This window comes from Paroedura picta, chromosome 2, assembly GCF_049243985.1.
Source record: "Paroedura picta isolate Pp20150507F chromosome 2, Ppicta_v3.0, whole genome shotgun sequence".
Classification (NCBI taxonomy): Eukaryota; Metazoa; Chordata; class Lepidosauria; order Squamata; family Gekkonidae; genus Paroedura; species Paroedura picta.
The window spans coordinates 174,981,497-175,001,741 of NC_135370.1; the positions used below are offsets into that span (position 1 = coordinate 174,981,497).

General features: G+C 49.1%; 1 protein-coding gene across 1 annotated transcript in view; it reads right to left on the reverse strand.

Annotated features, from left to right (window-relative positions):
* The window catches only part of LOC143830829 (protein kinase C eta type), a 107,983-nt gene that overhangs the window by 66,323 nt on the left and 21,415 nt on the right, over nt 1-20,245 (reverse strand). The window contains exon 2 of the mRNA XM_077323901.1: nt 3,128-3,191. Within this exon, the coding sequence (XP_077180016.1) occupies nt 3,128-3,191 (64 nt within the window). The remainder of the gene's footprint in view (nt 1-3,127; nt 3,192-20,245) is intronic.

Consider the following 20,245-nt stretch of genomic DNA (forward strand, 5'->3'; position numbering starts at 1 on the left):
CTTGGTATAAGTGAGTCCAAGGTTTAGTTAGAGTCTGGCCCCTACGGATATCCCAGAAGATGGGGGGGGGGAGGCCCTCTTGAGAGCGGCAGGCTCTAATTGGAAGAACTGGGCTTGATTTCCCATGTTTTCATATGCATCCAGTTGCTTGACCTTGGGCAGTCCCAGTTCTTTTGGAGCTCTCTCAGCTTCACCTATTTCACAGAGTATCTCAAAAACTTTGGCCACCTCATGAGAAGGAAGGACTCCCTGGAGAAGAGCCTAATGCTGGGAGCGATCGAGGGCAAAAGAAGAAGGGGACGACAGAGAATGAGGCGGCTGGATGGAGTCACTGAAGCAGTCGGTGCAAACTTAAATGGACTCCGGGGAATGGTAGAGGACAGGAAGGCCTGGAGGATCATTGTCCATGGGGTTGCGATGGGTCGGACACGACTTCTCACATAACAACAAACTGTTGTGGAGAGAGGAAGCATAGGCAATTGTAAGCCCCTTTGAGACACATGAGGTGCAATGGGAGACCTTGGGCCAGCCCCAGTTCTTTCAAAGCTCTCTCAGCCTCAGCCTATCTGCTGTGGGGAGAAGAAGGGTAGGAAATTATAAGCTCCTTTGAGGCACTTGAGGCCTGCAGGATGACCTTGGGGCAGTCTCAGTTCTCTCAGAGCTCTCCCAAGCTCACCTGCCTTGCAGGGTGTCTGTTATGGGGAGAGGAAGGGCAGGCAACTGTAAGCCCCTTTGAGACTCCTTTGGGTATTAAAAAGCGGGGTCTTCTTCATTTTGCTGAGGAGCAACTTCCAGAATGTTGATGGAGCAAGATTCTGATTCAGCAGGGTAGTTTTGTGTCTGTTCAGTGCATGCAAAAGCCTTGAATATTCCAAAGCACCCTCATTTCCCAGTAAGCCAATGATTGAGCTGCGATTGGGAAGGGAAGCTTCCCAGGTGACTGCTGCTTTCTCATGAACCTCCTTGCTAGGATATGCAAATGTACGTTTTTGGGTGGTGTCGACTTTCGACTCTGCGTTCCGTGGCTGGCTGAAGACCAAGGCGAACCGGCGTTCTTGGCGACACACAGAGCCAGGAGGGTGATCTCGGAAAGGGAGCAGGGGGGCGGCTAATGCAATTTTTATAACACCGGGTCCTGAATATTTCATGCAGGAGGCTGTGCCGTGCTCGGGAAAGGGGTGCCGGTTCTGTAGTCCTCGCACGTGTCTTCTGGAAATGCTGAGTCTTCCTGCATGAAGTCCAGAATATATTATCCTGGAAGGATTTTAAGAGAGAGAGAGAGCCTCCGCAGAGAACTGAGCTCTCTTTAGCTTGGTTGTGGAAGGGAATGCCGCACAGTACGTAGGGCGGCCAGTTCTGGCTTGGGGAAGGCCTGGAGTTTGGTGGGTGTGGCTTGGAGAGGGCGGGGCTTGGGGAGGTCCGCCCTCCAAAGCAGCCATTTTCCCATCTCTGTTTTCTCGATAGCGCTTATAATAGTTGGAGAACTCCGAGCCCACTTTAATAGCATAACCCGGGGTGGAAACTACCACCAAGAGACACCCGTGGCGGCTTCAGCTTCTTGTACTCAGAACCCTCTGCCAGGCTTCCTAGAAATCTCCTGGGATTTCATAGCAGGAGTGAGACGGGAAGAAGAAAAAAGGAACAGGCCCAGACTTGCGTTTCATTTTCTTCCCCAGCTGAATCAGAAGTTCCTGCGGAGGGCACTGAAGGTGTGATGGAGCCTCTGAGGCTGCAAATGACTCACCTTTAATGCTCAGCTCTCAAAGAGTGATTCGGAAACGGTACAAGACGGGGAAAGAGAGGTACTGTTTGGGTGGGTGGGAGGTCGAGGATGAAGAATAGCTGGTTTTTGGGCCCCGCTTTTTAGGACCCAAAGCAGTCTCATAGTGCCTCGCCTTCCTTTTCTCTCCCCACAACAGACGCCCTATCCCTGCGAGGGAGGTGGAGCTGAGAGAGAGATCTGACAGAACTGCTCTGCAAGAACAGCTCTGTCGGGACCATGACTAGCCCAAGGTCACCCAGCTGGCTGCATGTGGAGGAGGAGTAGGCAATCAAACCCAGTTCTCTAGATTAGAGGCTGCTTTTTTAGAGAGCCAGTTTGGTGTAGTGGTTAGGAGTGCGGACTTCTAATCTGGCATGCCAGGTTTGATTCCAAGGTCCCCCACATGCAGCCATCTGGGTGACCTTGGGCTCGCCACAGCACTGATAAAACTGTTCTGACCGGGCAGGGATATCAGGGCTCTCTCAGCCTCACCTACCCCACAGGGTGTCTGTTGTGGGGAGGGGAATGGGAAGGTTACTGTAAGCCGCTTTGAGCCTCCGGGTAGGGGAAAGCGGCATATAAGAACCAACTCTTCTTCTTCTTCTTTTCTTAACCACGGCAACGACGTTGTTTATGCATGGGTAATCAAATGACTGGCTAATCAGAAGCCTTACTGGTTAAAAGAGTCACCTGTCCCCACCCAACCATTTCCTCGGGAGGGCCAACAACAGGGCAGAGAGGTCAAGACACTCCCCTGATTTCACCTCCGGGCACTAGAATTCAGAGGTTGACTGCCTCTGCACATGGAGGCTCCCTTTAGTCACCATGGCTAGCAGCCATTGATAGACCCTTCCTCCATGATCTGCTCAGACCTAAGCTGTATCCTCCCTAATATGTGAAAAGAGAGGGGGGAATGAATGGAAACATCTCCGATTGCACAATGCTGAGCCTTGGCATGGGTTGTCTGTCTCTCGGCAGTAGGTCGATGTTGCCAACCTCAGATATTAAAGGTATCCCCTGTGCAAGCACCGAGTCATGTCTGACCCTTGGGGTGACGCCCTCCAGCGTTTTCATGGCAGACTCAATACGGGGTGGTTTGCCAGTGCCTTCCCCAGTCATCACCGTTTACTCCCCAGCAAGCTGGGCACTCATTTCACCGACCTCGGAAGGATGGAAGGCTGAGTCAACCTTGAGCCGGCTGCTGGGATCGAACTCCCAGCCTCATGGACAGGGCTTCAGACTGCATGTCTGCTGCCTTACCACTCTGCGCCACAAGAAGCTCTTACATTTACCTATTAGGACATGCTTAAAAAAACAAACAAATGGCCAAATAAAGGCAGGAGAGCAGAGATGCATTCTTCTTACCTTCAGTAAAGCTGCCCGAAAGGGTAATTGCTATAAATACTTTTCCTTCTGGCTCCAGGTCAACCTGCAAGAGATGGAGAATATCATCACTCATGTATTACCTGCAAGGTGCGGGCTGCAGTAAGTACGCAGAATTATATTCCATTTCCTAAATAATTACCAAGCTGTATCCGTCATAGCACGAATGGCAAATTCATTAAATGGGGGGGGGGGGGGGGCCCTGCCATGTAGGCTACCAGGTCCCCTTTGGCCACCAGCAAGGCGTTAGAAGATGCAAGACCTATAGTACTCATGACTGAATATGAACAAAATCCTGCAGGGGGCATCAGAGCAGACATGTATTTAGAATAGGAACTTCCTGGTATGCGCTTCCTGATCTACAGGGACTTCCCAACTCAGAGCTAGCAAAGGATTGTCCACTGAAATCTCTTAAATGAAAGAGCTCGATTATTCAGCTGTGACTGGGAGGGCTGTTTTTAACCTGCTTTTAAAGTTTTAATATTACATGTAAAATTCTGTTAGAATCATAGGATCGTAGAATCATAGAGCTGGAAGGGACCTCCTGGGTCATCTAGCCCAACCCCCTGCACTGTGCAGGACACTCACAACCTTCTCGCTCATCCACTGTCACCTGCCACCCCTTTGCCTTCGCAGAATCAGCCTCTCCGTCAGATGGCTCTCCAGCCTCTGTGTAAACATCTTCAAAGATGGAGAACCCACCACCTCCCAAGGAAGCCTGTTCCACTGAGGAACCACTCTGACTGTCAGGAACTTTTTCCAGATGTTTATTGTGTATGTTTCAACAACAATGCTGGCAGACACTCTGAGCCAGCACACTGGGAGTGGTGGGGTATCAATCAATAAATCGATCAATCAATCAACCAATTAACCAATCAATTGGATAAACCTCCAAGTGGGATCTGGAGATCTCCTCTTATTACAACTGATTTTCAGACAATAGATCTTTTTTCCCTGGAGAAGAATGGCTGGTTGGGAGAGGGGGTAGAGGTGGCCTGTATGACATCGTATATGGACAACGTCTCTCCCCTCCCCAAACCATGCCCTCCCCAGGCTCCACTCCTAAAATCTCCAGGTATTTCCAAAGCTAGAGACAGCAAACCAAGCTAGAAACCCGATACCCAAGCATCTCTGGGGCCATCGCCCATTTCCTGGTTGGATGGGCCAAGCGTCTTGGGTTGCCAAGGGACAGTCTGCTAAACCATAAACAGATTAAAAAGGAGGTTCAATAGTTTCATGGAGGAACAATGGCCACTAGCAACGGCGACTGTGGGGAAACCTTCTCTGAATCCCCAAGGCAGAAAGCTGAAATGAGGAAGCCCTGTTTCCCATACATGCATGTATTTGCATGCTAAGTGACACAAAATCCATGCACAGAGATTACCTGGTTGGCCACTGTGTGAGAGGATGCCAGATTAGATGGACCCCTGGTCTGACCCAGCAGAGCTCTCCTGATGTTCTTAGGAAGGCCTCGGCCTCTCTGCCCTGTTGCTGGCCCTCCAGAGGAACTGGCTGCCCCCTGTGTGAGACAGGAGGCTGGACTGGATGGACCCCTGGCCTGATCCAGCAGGGCTCTCCTGATGTCCTTAGGAAGGCCTCGGCCTCTCTGCCCTGTTGTTGGCCCTCCAGAGGAACTGGCTGGCCCCTGTGTGAGACAGGAGGCTGGACTGGATGGACCCCTGGTCTGACCCAGCAGGGCTCTTCTGATGTCCTTAGGAAGGCCTCGGCCTCTCTGCCCTGTTGCTGGCCCTCCAGAGGAACTGGCTGGCCCCTGTGTGAGACAGGAGGCTGGACTGGATGGACCCCTGGTCTGACCCAGCAGGGCTCTTCTGATGTCCTTAGGAAGGCCTCGGCCTCTCTGCCCTGTTGCTGGCCCTCCAGAGGAACTGGCTGGCCCCTGTGTGAGACAGGAGGCTGGACTGGATGGACCCCTGATCTGACCCAGCAGGGCTCTCCTGATGTCCTTAGGAAGGCCTCGGCCTCTCTGCCCTGTTGCTGGCCCTCCAGAGGAACTGGCTGGCCCCTGGGGGAGACAGGAGGCTGGACTGGATGGACCCCTGATCTGACCCAGCAGGGCTCTCCTGATGTCCTTAGGAAGGCCTCGGCCTCTCTGCCCTGTTGCTGGCCCTCCAGAGGAACTGGCTGGCCACTGGGTGAGACAGGAGGCTGGACTAGATGGCCCACCAGTCTGATCCAGTAGGGCTCTTCTGTTATACTGTTATTTAGCAGTGTGCTTTGGCAAATCTCCAGCGGTAACCTTGCTCCCTCCACTCATCACAAAACACTGCATCTCCCCCACCACAATTCACATTATGTTCTTAAAAGAAATATTTGTTTATCTTCCTTGGGTCTTTATGGAAGCCTTTCTTCCTCCTTCCCGTGTGCAAAATGTAGGTCAGCCTTTGAGGAGAGCTTTTGTTTTCCTTCCTTTCAGCCCTCCTGACAAGATCTCCCGAAGTTCCAGTCACCCCATCACAGGAAAGCTATAAAAAGCCCCCAAGTGATTTCTTTTTTAAGCAGTGGTTGCTAAATGCAAACATGCACCTTGCACATCCCGTCAGGCTTGCCAGAGGTGGAAAGTCCTGAAAATAGAGACTCCTGAAGGATCAACTAAGCGTTTTTGGATCCGCCTTCCCTCAATGACTTAACTTTCCACCACATTTGGAAGAAGCATTTTGTCTTTAACAATCTGGGGGCCAAAATTAACCAGTATAGTCAGGGTTGTCAACTCCGTTCATAGAATCCTAGAGTGGGAAGGGGCATGTAGGCCATCTAGTCCAACCCCCTGCAAAGTGCAGGATCAGCCTCAAGCATCCAAGAGAAGGATCTGTCCAGCTGCTACTTATATCATCATAGAACCATAGAGTTGGAAGGGGCCAGACAGGCCATCGAGTACAACCCCCTGATCAATGCAGGATCAGCCTCAAGCATCCAGGAGAAGGATCTGTCCAGCTGCTGCTTGAAGACCGCCAATGACGGGGAGTCGCCACCTCCTTAGGGAGCCCATTACACTGGTGAACTAATCCGACTGTAAAAAATTTGGGAATTCATGGAGTTTTGGGAGGTGGAGCCTAAGAAGGGTGGGGAGAAGAGGGACTTGGGTGTACTATGATGCCACAGTGTCCACCTCTCAAAGCAGCCTCCCCCAAGGGGTCTGATCTGTTTAGCGACCCAGTTTGGTGTAGTGTGTTTAAGAGCGGAAGTTCTAATCTGCCAAACTGGGTTTGATTCCCCACTCCTCCACCACAAGCAGCCAGCTGGGTGACCTTGGGCTCCTCACAGCCCTGATAGAGCTGTTCTCACCAATCAGTTCTTTCAGAGCTCTCTCAGCCCCACCTCCCTCTGTTGTGGGGAGAGGAAAGGGAAGGCGATCGTCAGTTGCTTTGAGCCTCCTTCGGGTGGTGAAAAGGGGGGGGGGGTTAAAAACCAACTCCTCTTCTTCTTACAGTTCTAATTCTGAGAGATATCTCTCCAGTTCCCCTCAATATTTAATGCCACGAATCATCTCTGCAGTAACTTTTAGGAGTCCTGTTCCATGGCAAATCTTCCAGAAAAAGGCATCCTGGCTGGAAACTTGGACGTTTCCTCAGGTTCAAAACGTTTCCTCAGGTTCAAATAGTTTCCCAAGGCTCCTGTGTTGCCAAAGACAAACGCAAGCATAAAAGCACGGCAATTATAGAAGCAAAATCCTCCCCCCACTTCTTTACACAACTCAGTTTCCTGCGGAATGGTTCTTATTATCGCAGGGTAGTCCAGTGGCCCAGAAGAAAGAGCCACAACACCTGAGCACAAATGATCCCATAGCAGGGAATCAAAGGGGGAGGGGAATGAGCATGCCAACTTCAGGAGTGGGTAGTCCCTCCAGCCCAGCTTCCTGTTCCCCAGCTCATGTCCAGACTACAAAGACCAGTTCCCCTACAGCAGGGGTCATCAACCCCCGGTCCCTGGCCCGGTGTTGGGCCGCAAAGGCCACGGTACCGGGCCGCTGGCAGCTGCACCCGCCTCCCCCCTGGTGGTGAAAACGCGCATGTGCGGCAACTGCGCATGCACGTTTTCACAGCACCCGGGCCATCGGCTCTCCCCTCACCCCGGAGGCGGTCCCTGACCTGAGAAAGGTTGGGGACCGCTACCCTACACAAAATGGCTGCTTGAGAGCATGGACTCTGTGGCATTGTACTCTACTGAGGCCCCTGTCCTCCCCAGGCTCCATCCCTATATCTTCAGGGGGTTCCCAACCAGGCAATCCCCTGCACATGAAGCCTGCTGGGTGACCTTGAGTCACTCCCCACCAGCTCTCAGAACTCTCTCAGCCCCATCTGCATCACAAGGTGCCTATGGTGGGGAGAGCCAGTGTGGCGTATGAGTTAAGAGTAGGGGATTCTAATCTGAAGAACCAGTTTTGATTCCCCACTTCTCCTCCATGTGGAGCCAGCTGGGTGACCCTGGGTCAGTCTCAGTTCTCTCGAGAGTTCTCTCAGCCCCACCTGTCTCACAAGGGTCCTTTTGTGGGGAAAGGCTACTGTACACTGCATTGGGGTTCCTTAGAGAAAAGCAGAGTCTCTGTGTGCATAAATTCTCCTGAATCCTGGCCTTCTTTCAGCACCTATAAGAGCTTTTATGTCCCTTTGAGCTCCATTTGTCTTAAATCGTTCTGCTAAAAACAACCACCAGTGATATTGAAAAAGAGATTCTATTTAAATTGCAAAATGTCTGTCCTGCCTTTCTGCTCTTACAAGGCAAAAAGCTGAAATGAGGAAGCCCTGTTTCCCATACATGCATGTATTTGCATGCCACGAAATGCATGTCACATAAAATCCATGCACAGAGATGTCTGTGCTTTGCACCAAAATAAATCCATCAATGAATAAATCAAAAGCCCTGTTCCTGTGCCAAGGCAATCCAAATTCTGCAAGATGAGTGGGATTTCGCAACCCACGTGCAGTATCACCAAGATCAGTTTTATTCTGCATAATTTGCTCACGTGCGGAGAAGTCAGCAGTTCTGTGCCACAGGGAACTCTTATCCCTGACTCATAGAATTTGTAGTCAGTCATCTAAATACCTTCTGAGAATCTGCCAGAGTTATACTTCCAAATATTTTCAGAAGTGGAACTGCAGTACCACCTTTGGCCACCTACAGTTCTGGCGCTGCAGAGCCACCACAGCAGTGGTGGAGATATTGGAGGCGGAGTCTGGTGAGGGTGGAGCTTGAGGACAGGCGGGACTGCAGCAGGACTCTGATGTCACATCCAGGTCAAAGGTCATATATCCAATGCTTCCCTTTCCAATAAAATCACTCTGTCCCACCAACATCTAAATTTCCTCCATTCTATCACGTCTACCCACCTTTCCCCCACCTTGCTTAGCAGGTAAGCATATATACACATGCGTTCTCTACATCATACTAGCCCTTTGTCCCGAAATATTTGTGCTGGTATAAATAGTATAACATAGAATCATAGAATAATAATAATAGAGGGCAGTATAGAAATGTAACAAAATAAATAAATAATAAAATAATGTAGTTTAAAGCCATTCGGCAGGTCCTGTCCTCTGCTGCCAACAGGGAACTGCTCCGTGCCTTCCTCCAAGTGACAACCTTTGAGATACTTCAAGAGAGCCATCCTGTCCCCTCTCAATCTCCTCTTCTCCATGCTGAACATCCCCATGTCCCTCAACCTTTCCTTCTAGGGCTTAGTCCCAAGGCCCCGGATCATCCTTGGCGCTCTCCTCTGCCCCCCCCCCTCCATTTTGTCCATGTCCTTTTTGAAGTGAGGCCTCCAGAATTGCACCCAGGACTCCAGGTTTGTGGAGGGAGATCGAAACAGAGGGACCTTTAAACTTGCACGTCAACACAACAGAAACTGGTGGATGATTCAGCCACAGCGGCCAAGACGATGCGAAGAACTCTCTTGCCGAGAGCTCACCGACACCCAGCTGCAAAAAGCAGCAGGACAGGTTGATCCAGTTAATACGGCAAAGTGAAGAGTAGCTCTGTCTTTTCCATTTAAAAAAAAATTACGCCTCACCAATGTGGAGGGAAACAAAGGGAGAACCAGGGAACGCTTGGGGCCTGAGTTAAATTTATGCTGCATTCCCCACAAAATTTGCTTTCTCTCTGGGTCAAAGAATCCATTGTCAAGAAGAGAGAGTGGATTGTACGTGGATAAAACGGGGTTATGAGAGACCTGATGCAAAACAGCCCTTCAGAGAACCTACCGATAGACACTGAGAACTAAAGAAGTTTATGGGCCAATCCGGAGGCTCCGTTAAGGGCCAATCAGGGCTCTTGGCGGGCCATCTGAAAGCATATATAAGTTGCAATTTTCCCCCTAGTTTCTTGTTCGGTATTGCTGGAGTTGGGAGTTGTTATTACTAATATAAAGAGGCCTGTTTTCTGTGACTGTATTCACCGAACCTTCAGACATAACAGCGAGAGGGAGGGAGGACGTTCTGCAAGGCAGGCATGCGGAGGAGAATAAAGTCTGCGCCACAAATTCCTAGGAAAGGCGGCATTTGGAACAGGACTCGTTTAAAACATCTCTAGCCCATTTTTTAAAAAGCGATTTCATTTTTCAAATATTTACACTCTGTTGTTATGTGCGAAGTCGTGTCCGACCCATCGCGACCCCATGGACAATGATCCTCCAGGCCTTCCTGTCCTCTACCATTCCCCGGAGTCCATTTAAGTTTGCACCGACTGCTTCAGTGACTCCATCCAGCCACCTCATTCTCTGTCGTCCCCTTCTTCTTTTGCCCTCGATCGCTCCCAGCATTAGGCTCTTCTCCAGGGAGTCCTTCCTTATTTACACTCTACTTTTCCAATTTAGAATTTGCCCCAAAACAGGTTGATTTGTTTAAAAAGTTTTTAGTGCAGTCATGATGGCAGGAGCAAGATTCATTCAATCATTCATTCATTCATTCATTCATTCATTCATTCATTCATTCACTCACTCACTCACTCACTTACTTATTTAGTATCCACTGCATTATCTTGCAGTCCTATTTATAAAAAGCCAGTGCCCATCTCCTGGAATTTCATATCTACATGCTAGCTGCATTCAAAATGCTGGGAGCGATCGAGGGCAAAAGAAGAAGGGGATGACAGAGAACGAGGCGGCTGGATGGAGTAACTGAAGCAGTAGGTGCAAACTTAAATGGACTCCGGGGAATGGTAGAGGACAGGAAGGCCTGGAGGATCATTGTCCATGGGGTCGCGATGGGTCGGACACGACTTCGCACATAACAACAACAACAGAGTTGGGAGTGGCCATCTAGCCTGACCCCCTGCTCAAGGCACAATCAGCCTCAAGCATCCAGCCGCTGTCCAGCCGCTGCTTGAAGATGGCCAGTGAAGGGGACATGGTCCCTGTAGTCCAGAGGTGAGCTGTAATTCTGGGAGATCTCCAGGCCCCACCTGGAAGCTGACATCTCTGTCTTCAGACCAGGTTCCCCGTGTACATCCCTCCCTCCCACATCCATGCTCTGTCCTCTAGGAATGCAGAGGGCAGCAGGATACGGCCTGGAGGATCATTGTCCATGTTGTCGCGATGGGTCGGATGCAACTTCGCACCTAACAACAACAACAGCTGCATTCAATGAATCTGTTCCCCTGACACCGGTGCTTTCCTCAGCTACAAGACACCTTTCCCTCAGGGTTAGAGTCGAAGGTTGGAAGGGACCTCCAGGGTCTTCTAGTCCAACCCCCTGCAGAATACAGGACATTCGCAACTATCTACCCACCCACAGTGACCCCAACTCCATGCCCAGATGATGTCCCCTCTGAAGCTCTGGGTTGTCCAGCTCCAGGTGGTAGCAGTTGGATTATGCAGAGTCTGCACAAGATTGAGGAGAATGTCAAGAGTGTCCTGCAGGGGGCATTGTAGGAGATGTGTATTCAGCATAGTTAAGACAGAAACTTCCTGGCGATTTTCAAATAATCTCCTCCAGTGTCCTGATTGTCTCAACAAGAGACTTCCTACTTGTTTGAGCAGACTTCCCCTCCACAACAATTGTGAATGACTGCAGACAACGGGTAGCTCAAATAGTTAGGTCTCTCCTCTTTTTGTGCATAGTTTGTTTCTCTTCCGAATAAAACCTGTTTTTATTCTTCAACCTGGTGCTGCACACTATCTGCATATTAAACTCTGCCAACAGAAGCTAAAGATCTCCTGGGATTATAACTGACCCCCAGGTGATGGAGTTTAGTTCTTCTGGAGAAAAAAAGACAGGATTGGAGGGTGGATTCTCTGGCATGGATTTTGTTAGAGCTTTCAGGGGTGGCCAAACTGTGGCCCTCCAGATGTCCATGGACTACAATTCCCATGAGCACCAGCTAGCAAGAGATTATTAAATTACTTATTAAATTTGCAGATATTTCCCATTCCTCACCAGTTGATAGGACGGACCTGACAACCCTCTATGCCCGGGCTAGTCAACCTGTGGTCCTCCGGATGTCCAAGGACTACAATTCCCATGAGACCCTGCCAGCATTCGCTGGCAGGGGCTCATGGGAATTGTAGTCCATGGACATCCGGAGGACCACAGGTTGACTACCCCTGCCGTCCTTCTCTACCCCAACCCCAAGCTCCAGCCCTAAATCCTCAGGCATTTCCCAACCTGTGGTGCCGTGCAGACTCTGGTATTGTATACATAGTAATAGGTGAGGCACATTCCTCTTTAAAGGTGTGCGTGATTGGGGGAAGGCAGGCATAATTAAATCATATTTGCAATAGCATCAGGCCTTCCCCCAAAAGCCTAGCCCTCCATTGCCCATAGCAGAGAGTTCCTCCATTGCGTAAAGATGTCTCAGCGAAATGCCGTGTGCGGAATTCCCCTTCCCTTGCATGCTTTTCATACCTGGGTACGTTTCGTGTGCCACCTGAGGAATTCTTTGGGTGTGACCTTATTCCCTAGTGTTGCATCCTGCCTTGTTTTACTGTTTTCCTCACACACACACACACACACACACCCCTTGGGAAACACATTTCCTTTGGCTCACAAACAGGGTTGCCAACCTCCAGGCAGGGGCTGGAGTTCTCCGGGGATTGCGACTGGTTTCCGGGTGACAGGGGTTGGTTTCCCTGGAGAAAATGGCAGCTTTAGAAGGTGGAGTTTAGGTGGAAGAAGAAGAAGAGTCTGCATTGAGACTCTACCCAAAGGAGTCTCAATGCAGCTTATATTCGCCTTCCCTCCCCTCTCCCCACAACAGACACCCTGTGAGGGAGGTGAGGCTGAGAGAGCCCTGAGATTACTGAAGAAGAAGGAGAGTTGGTTCTTATATGCCGCTTTTCTCTACCCAAAGGAGTCTCAAAGTGGCTTACAGTCGCCTTCCCTTTCCTCTCCCCACAACAGACACCCTGTGAGGGAGGCTGAGAGAGCCCTGATATTACTGAAGAAGAAGAAGAAGAGTTGGTTCTTATATGCCGCTTTTCTCTACCAGAAGAGTCTCAGAGTGGCTTACATTCACCTTCCCTTTCCTCTCCCCACAACAGATGCCCTGTGAGGGAGGGGAGGCTGAGAGAGCCTTAATACTACTGAAGAAGAAGAAGAGTTGGTTCTTATATGCCGCTTTTCTCTTTCCGAAGGAGCCTCAAAGTGGCTTACAATCACCTTCCCTTTCCTCTCCCCACAACAGACACCCTGTGAGGGAGGGGAGGCTGAGAGAGCCCTGATATTACTGAAGAAGAAGAAGAGTTGGTTCTTATATGCCGCTTTTCTCTACCTGAAGGAGCCTCAAAGTGGCTTACAATCACCTTCCCTTTCCTCTCCCCACAACAGACACCCTGTGAGGGAGGTGAGGCTGAGAGAGCCCTGAGATTACTGAAGAAGAAGAAGAGTTGGTTCTTATATGCCCCTTTTCTCTACCCGAAGGAGTCTCAAAGTGGCTTACAGTTGCCTTCCCTTTCCTCTCCCCACAACAGACACCCTGTGAGGTGGGTGAGGCTGAGAGAGCCCTGATATTATTGAAGAAGAAGAGTTGGTTCTTATATGCTGCTTTTCTCTACCTGAAGGAGTCTCAAAGTGGCTTACAATCACCTTCCCTTTCCTCTCCCCACAACAGACACCTGTGAGGGAGGGGAGGCTGAGGGAGCCCTGAATTTACTGAAGAAGAAGAAGAAGAAGAGTTGGTTCTTATATGCTGTTTTTCTCTCTCCAAAGGAGTCTCAAAGTGGCTTCCAATCGCCTTCCCTTTCCTCTCCCCACAACAGACACCCTGTGAGGTGGGTGAGGCTGAGAGAGCCCTGATATTCCTGCTCGGTCAGAACAGCTTTCTCAGTGCCGTAGCGAGCCCAAGGTCACCCAGCTGACTGCATGTGGAGAACCTGGCTCACCAGATTAGAAGTCCTCACTTCTAAACACTACACCAATCTGTCTGCAAGTTCTGGAGACTTTCCGGGTGGAGCTGGGAGGGAGCGGGATTTGGGGCAAGGAGGGACCTCAGAGGACTATAGAGAGATGGAGTCCACCCTCCAAAGCAGCCATTTTCTCCAGGGAAGCTGGTCTCTTTATTCGGGAGATTAGCTATAATTCCAGGGAAAACAAATTTAGTATAGGAAAAGAGAGGGGAGAGAGAGAGAGACCTAGCAGTCTAACTGTTCTGCTGTCTTTTCATTCAGTCTGTTCAGCTGTTCTTCTAGAGGCAAGCTGGGAGGAAGTGTACCCAAAGAAGTAGGAAGTCACCATATGAGCCAATCAGGAGGCTGGAGGGGTTATGGGAAGTTCCTCATCTAACCATGCTAAGTGCAGCTCTCTCCCGATGCCCCTGTAGGATATCCTTTTCAATCATCCACGCTACAGATCTTGCACGTTCCAGGCACAGGTTTCCTGACTAAGGATAAATACGCAGAAGGTCAAGCTGCATCCAATAAACTAACAATGCATTAAATATTTATTATATGGACTGCACACATGCCAGATTTTAAAAACATGAAGCGCCTGAATGTCACACTGTAAGCTTCACGCAGGCTGTAAACGTTTCCTGTACAAAGCTAAGGTACATGTCGAATGGCCAACGAATACCACGAGCGTTTCGGCCCCTGAGGCCTTCCTCAGTGGTCGGAAATGCAAACTCATTCAGAAAAAAGCCCATTTGGAGAGTGTTGTGTATTAATCCTGACCGTTGCTTTCTGAAAATTTAAAGGGAAAGGAAAGCAAAAAAACATTATAATGGAAATGAGCATTATTCTAGGAAGAGCTAGGAAAGAGCTTTTTCACTACCCGAAGGAGTCCCAGAACAGTTTACAAACACCTTATATAATTATATGTATAGAATATAATTATATTAAAGACTTTTCCTGTTACTAGGAATGCCAGCCTCCAAGGGGAGTGCTAAAAACCGAGGGACCTGCCAGTCGCGTGAAGCCAAACCTATTAAGACACTGGTGTCGGCTGAAAGCATTTTTCTTCCTTTGTAATCCCCAGAAATTACCGCTCCTCTACAGACTACAGAGATCTGTTTCCCTGGAGAAAGTGGATGCTGTGGGGTAGGCTTTCTCAGCCAGGGTTTTGTGAAACCCTGTGGTTTCTTGACAGCCCCTGAAGGCCTCCAAAATGGGTGGGAGTTAATTTTTTTAATTTATTAAACATTTATCGGGTGATAGGACCTTATATGGTCATGTCAATATGCCCTCCCCTCCCAAAATGGCCAATGAGAGGCCTGGAGGGGGTGGGAAGGGGAGGGGCCTCAGGTGGGCGTGTCCACAGCTCTGCTTCCCAACCATATTCTGCATGATTGCACCACTTCTGGGGTTTCTCGAATCCTGAAGGATGTTTCAGGTGTTTCCCAATGGTAAGAAAGTTAGGAAAGGCAGCTGTGGAGGGTGGGCCCTACAGTCTTCCCCCCCAACTGAAGCGTCTGTTCTCCAAAGGAGCCACCTTACTCATTTCCAAGAGTTTCCGAACCTTGAGCTGGAAATGCCAAACCCTCATCCATCCCCCAGTGGCTGTGTGTGTGTGTGGATTGGCCACCCTGTTCCTGACCCCAAACAGCCCTTGGGATTTCCCCCATTGGGTACAGCCCCCAAGATCATATAGGACCATATAGGTCAGGAAAATGGCACCCGTTAACCTGGGCCTAGTGTTTAGAGCAGAGGTAGTCAAACTGCAGCCCTCCAGATGTCCATGGACTACAATTCCCAGGAGCCCCTGCCAGCGAATGCTGGCAGGGGCTCCTGGGAATTGTAGTCCATGGACATCTGGAGGGCCGCAGTTTGACTACCCCTGGTTTAGTGCATCACGCCTGAAAGATACCTGAGATGCATGGAGCAACCTTCCATAGTGGGCAAGTGCCGCTCCCCACTGCTAATTGATAATCAGGTAGAATAAACATAAAATCTAGCTTGGTGTAGTAGTGAAAAGAGGCAGCCTCTAATCTGGAGAGCCAGGTTGGATTCCCCACCCCTCCTCCACATGCAGCCAGCAGGGTGACCTTGGGCTCGTCACAGTCCTGTTAGAGCTGTTCTCACAGAGCAGTTCTGATGGAGCTCTCTCCTCACAGGGTGTCTGTTGAGGGGAAAGGAAGGGAGGATGATCGTAAACCGCTTTCAGATTCCCACGGGCAGTGAAAAGTAGGATATTAAAAACCAACTCTTATTATTATTACTTATGTATTTATATTTATATTTATAGGCCGTCTCTCTTGAGCCAGTCATAGAAAATACAGCGTGGGCATGGTGAAGGAGTTACACTAGGGCAGACCGCAGAGTTATGGCCGCATTAATTAACCAGGGTAAGGGTTGGCTCACGGCAGTCCATTGCTACCCATGACGAATGGGGTTGCCAGGTCAGTCAGAAGGAGCCTGAAAAAAGTGACATTTCTTCTGTCACCCATACGTGACGTCGGTGGCAACGCTCTGGTTTAAGGGCAAAACTCTATGGCAGAATTAACTTCTTACCATAGAGTTTTGCCCTCAAACCAGAGTGTCACCTGCCCTGTATAATTTCTGGGTAAAGTAAAAACATCAGGGTTTTTTTCAGGCTTCTTGCCTATTGGGGGGGAGGATTTTCCCCAGTTCCTTAAAGCCCTGAAGCAGGCAGAAAGGTGCCAAAACTGGGGAGCCCCAGGCCCCAACTGGGAGGAATAGTGTTAAAACTAATTTTTATTAGACTTTAATGTACTACTGGACTCTTGCTGAATTTTGCTGCCAGGCAAAGAATGGGGAGGAGGGAAAGGAAATATTATTGCTGGCAGCTTCTGTTTCTGGGATTGCACAAGGAACCTGTCCTCATGACCAGTCCTTAGCTACGGGAGGTACACGGTGTGCAGAAGGGACCTGACCGGTTTCTCCTTCACTCACCTCTTCCAGCATCCAATTTTATTGAGTTGTCAATAAACAGCCACTACTGCAGAGAGTTATTGGTACGGGACATAAAACAACGGTTATCCGAGGCATTAAGATCTAACGGACAAGAGTCGCTTCCTGATACTGAATCACGGTCAAAGCTATAGAAATTTCTGCCAAGACAGCGCAAAACGATAAATATAAAAATCCTCTTAGTGAATGAAGGATTTCTGCCCTTCACGCAAATAGAAGGGCCTTACTATCTAATACTGAGATAATTGCATAAATATCTATAAATGTCCATTCATTTCACCAAATTCACTATCATTTGCAATCATATAGAATGATAGACTTGGAAGGGACCTCCGGGGTCATCTAGTCCAACCCCCTGCAGAATGCAGGAAATTCACAACTAAGATTTTGTTTGAAGAGATGGAGACGGTTTAGCCCAGAGGATCCCTGACCTGTAGGACAAGGTCTTGGACTTGGTTGATTTCTACATGTTTCTCCCGGGTTCCATGAAGTATTTGAGAGTGAATCAGGATTTACAAATCTGAATTCAAAAGGAAGTAATGCTTCTGTTGTTACATCTGAGGTATCTCACTCTGTGAGTAGCTTGGACCAACCCTAGCCTAATAAATCCGTGTCATGGTTAAGAGCTGCAGCCTCTGATTTGGAGATCTGGTTTGACACCCCACTCCTCCTCCACATGCAGCCAGCTGTGTATCCCTGGATTAGGCCCTTAGAGACTGAGAGGTCCCACCTGCCTCACAGGGTGCCTGTTGTCGGGAGAAGAAGGGAAGGTGATCGGAAGCCTCTTGGAGACCCCTTTGGGTAGAGAAAAGCAGCATAGAAGAGCCAAGTCTTCTTCATCCTCATCCTCCTTCCTGCACAAGTATCCGTACGCAGGTGGCGATGCTACCAGGATGCTACCAGGATTTACATACTGAAGTTTGTCTGCACCACAAGCGAGCCAAGAAAGGCTGGGCTACAACTGTGAGTGGTAAATTAGCCTTACCCGCCCAACAAGATTTATGGCTTAGTAAGGGCAAGGTTTTGGATCCAGGTTCTCCTACTTGGAAGCCTTTGAGGGCCATTTGATGCAGCAGATGTGATTATACCAGCCTGTCCTGCTGTGTGAGTCTCTCTGCGCCACAAAGATCCAGGTTCGAATTTCTCGTCAGACCAGCTAGAAGAAGAAGAGTTGGTTTTTCCATTCTGCTTTTCACTACCTGAAGGAGTCAGGTAGCGGCTTGCAATCATCTTCCCTTCCTCTCCCCACAACAGGGGCTGGGAGGTAGATGGGGTTGAGAGAGCTCTGAGAGAACTGCTATGTGAAAGCAGCCCTAGCAGGGCTGTGATGAGCCCAAGGTCACCCAGCTGGCTGCATGTGGAAGAGTGGGGAATCAAACCCGGATCGCCAGATTAGAAGCCGCCACTCTTAACCACAGCTCTCTTTTTAGGTATCTAAGAATTTCAATGCAGAATTGGTGTTATCCACTGCACGCTTGTACCATTTAAAAAAAATGTAAGACATTGGTGTATTGCTTCGTGTAGTGGTTAAGAGTGGTGGCCACTAATTACCCACTCTTCCACATACAGCCAGCTTGGTGACCTTGGGCTAGTCCCAGTTCTGTCCGAGTTCTCTCAGCCCCACCTACCTCACAGGGTGTTTGTTGTGGGGAGAGGAAAGGGAAGGAGATTGTAAGCTGCTTTGAGACTCGTTTAGGTAGAGAAAAGTGGCATATAAGAACCAACTCTTCTTCTTCACCATCTTTTCCAGTGACTCTGTTAAAATCATTTCAAACGCAACACATAGACACATGAACGGGAAGGAGAATCTATGCATACCAGTGAGGGAACACCGGAAAAAACAGGAAAACTTTTACTCACGGGTGGGAGACAATGCTAGAAGGGGGGACGACGAATCTCTCTAGGGGAGGGAATGCCACCTTTTTGTGTCTGGATTGTCGAGACATAGACCACAGGGGGTGGTCCAAGTCAAAATCCGTTGGATGGATGGATGGATGGATGGATGGATGGATGGATGGATGGATGGATGGATGGATGGATGGATGGATGATGGATGGATGGATGGATGGATGGATGGATGGATGGATGGATGGATGGATGGATGGATGGATGGATGGATGGATGGATGGATGGATGGATGGATGGATGGATGGATGGATGGATGGATGGATGGATGGATAGATAGATAGATAGATAGATAGATAGATAGATAGATAGATAGATAGATAGATAGATAGATAGATAGATAGATAGATAGATAGAGTTTTATTGTCGGATTTTTGTTGTTATCTGCCGCAAGCCAGTTTTGAGGGCAGTGGGTTATGAATCCAATAAATAAATAAATAATAAAATAAAGTCAAAATTTTGTGAATTCCCCCCCCCCTTTAAATGGAGGCTCGAATGCCACATTAAACCACTCAGTACGTTCAACTACTTAGAATTTCGATAAGATGTTCTATTTCTCCTTTAAATCGTTGTTATATATTAATGACAGGGTTAACTTACATGGTCTATCTAACCGTGACCCGTAATGACAATTTGGGTAGACCGGAAGTCACTTTGTGTCCGGATTGTGTTCTGTAGAGATTTCAAACTACAGGATTATATCTTACTCTTGGGTTGTGTTTTCATTACTTTGGGGGTAAGTCTCTCTTTAGACAATTTATATTGTCTTGCTCCTGGCGGAAAGTGTTGTGCATGATACGGTTTCCCAATGACATTCTGTTTTTGTAGCTTATCAGAGAAACCTGTTTAAAGGTAAAGGTATCTCCCGTGCAAGCACCGGGTCATGTCTGACCCTTGGGGTGACGCCCTCCAGCGTTTTCATGGCCGACTCAATACAGGGTGGTTTGCCAGTTCCTTCCCCAGTCATGACCGTTTACCCCCCAGCAAGCTGGGTACTCATTTTACCGACCTCGGAAGGATGGAAGGCTGAGTCAACCTTGAGCCGGCTGCTGGGATCGAACTCCCAGCCTCATGGGCAGAGCTTTCAGACTGCATGTCTGCTGCCTTACCACTCTGCACCATGCCACTTCTAAATGGAATATCAGAATGTATTTTTTTTTTTTTTTTTTTTGCTTTTGGATTTTGTACACCTTTGACATATTCTACATGTTATAAATTTAACGCAGCTATTGGCTGCTGAGGAAATCCATCACAAAACCAGTTCAACTGGTGTGGTTTCCAGCTGTTGTTTTGAACCTCCAGGGCGTGGGGCTGAAGTTCTCCAACTTTCACAATGGATCTCCAAGCTACAGAGATCAGTTCCTCAGAAGAAAATGGCTATTGGGGAGGGTGGATTCTAGGGCTTAGCACCAGGCTGAGGTACCAGCTCTCCCAAAAATCCAGGATCCACCTCCTGGATATCAGGTGTTGTCCAACCCAGAGCTGGCAACCATGAGCATAATGGTTGGGTAGATTCATGTGGAAAAAAGCAGTCCTTAAGGCAGGGGTAGTCAACCTGTGGTCCTCCAGATGTCCATGGACTACAATTCTCATGAGCCCCTGCCAGCGTTTGCTGCCAGGGGCTCATGGGAATTGTAGTCCATGGACATATGGAGGACCACAAGTTGACTTAAGGCAAGGATTTTCAACCAGGGATCTGTGGATCCCTAGGCGTCTGCGGGAGCTTCAGGGGGAGGAGTCCACAGCTTTCCCTTCCTGCCTTAGAGGACTCAGCCACAAGTTGAAGAACTGGCCCTTTCCATTGTCCCCTCCCCCACGTGAACGAGTGAGTTCTCATGATTTCTGGGCTGGGGAAGGGGCAGAGCCTGCATGCGTACCCC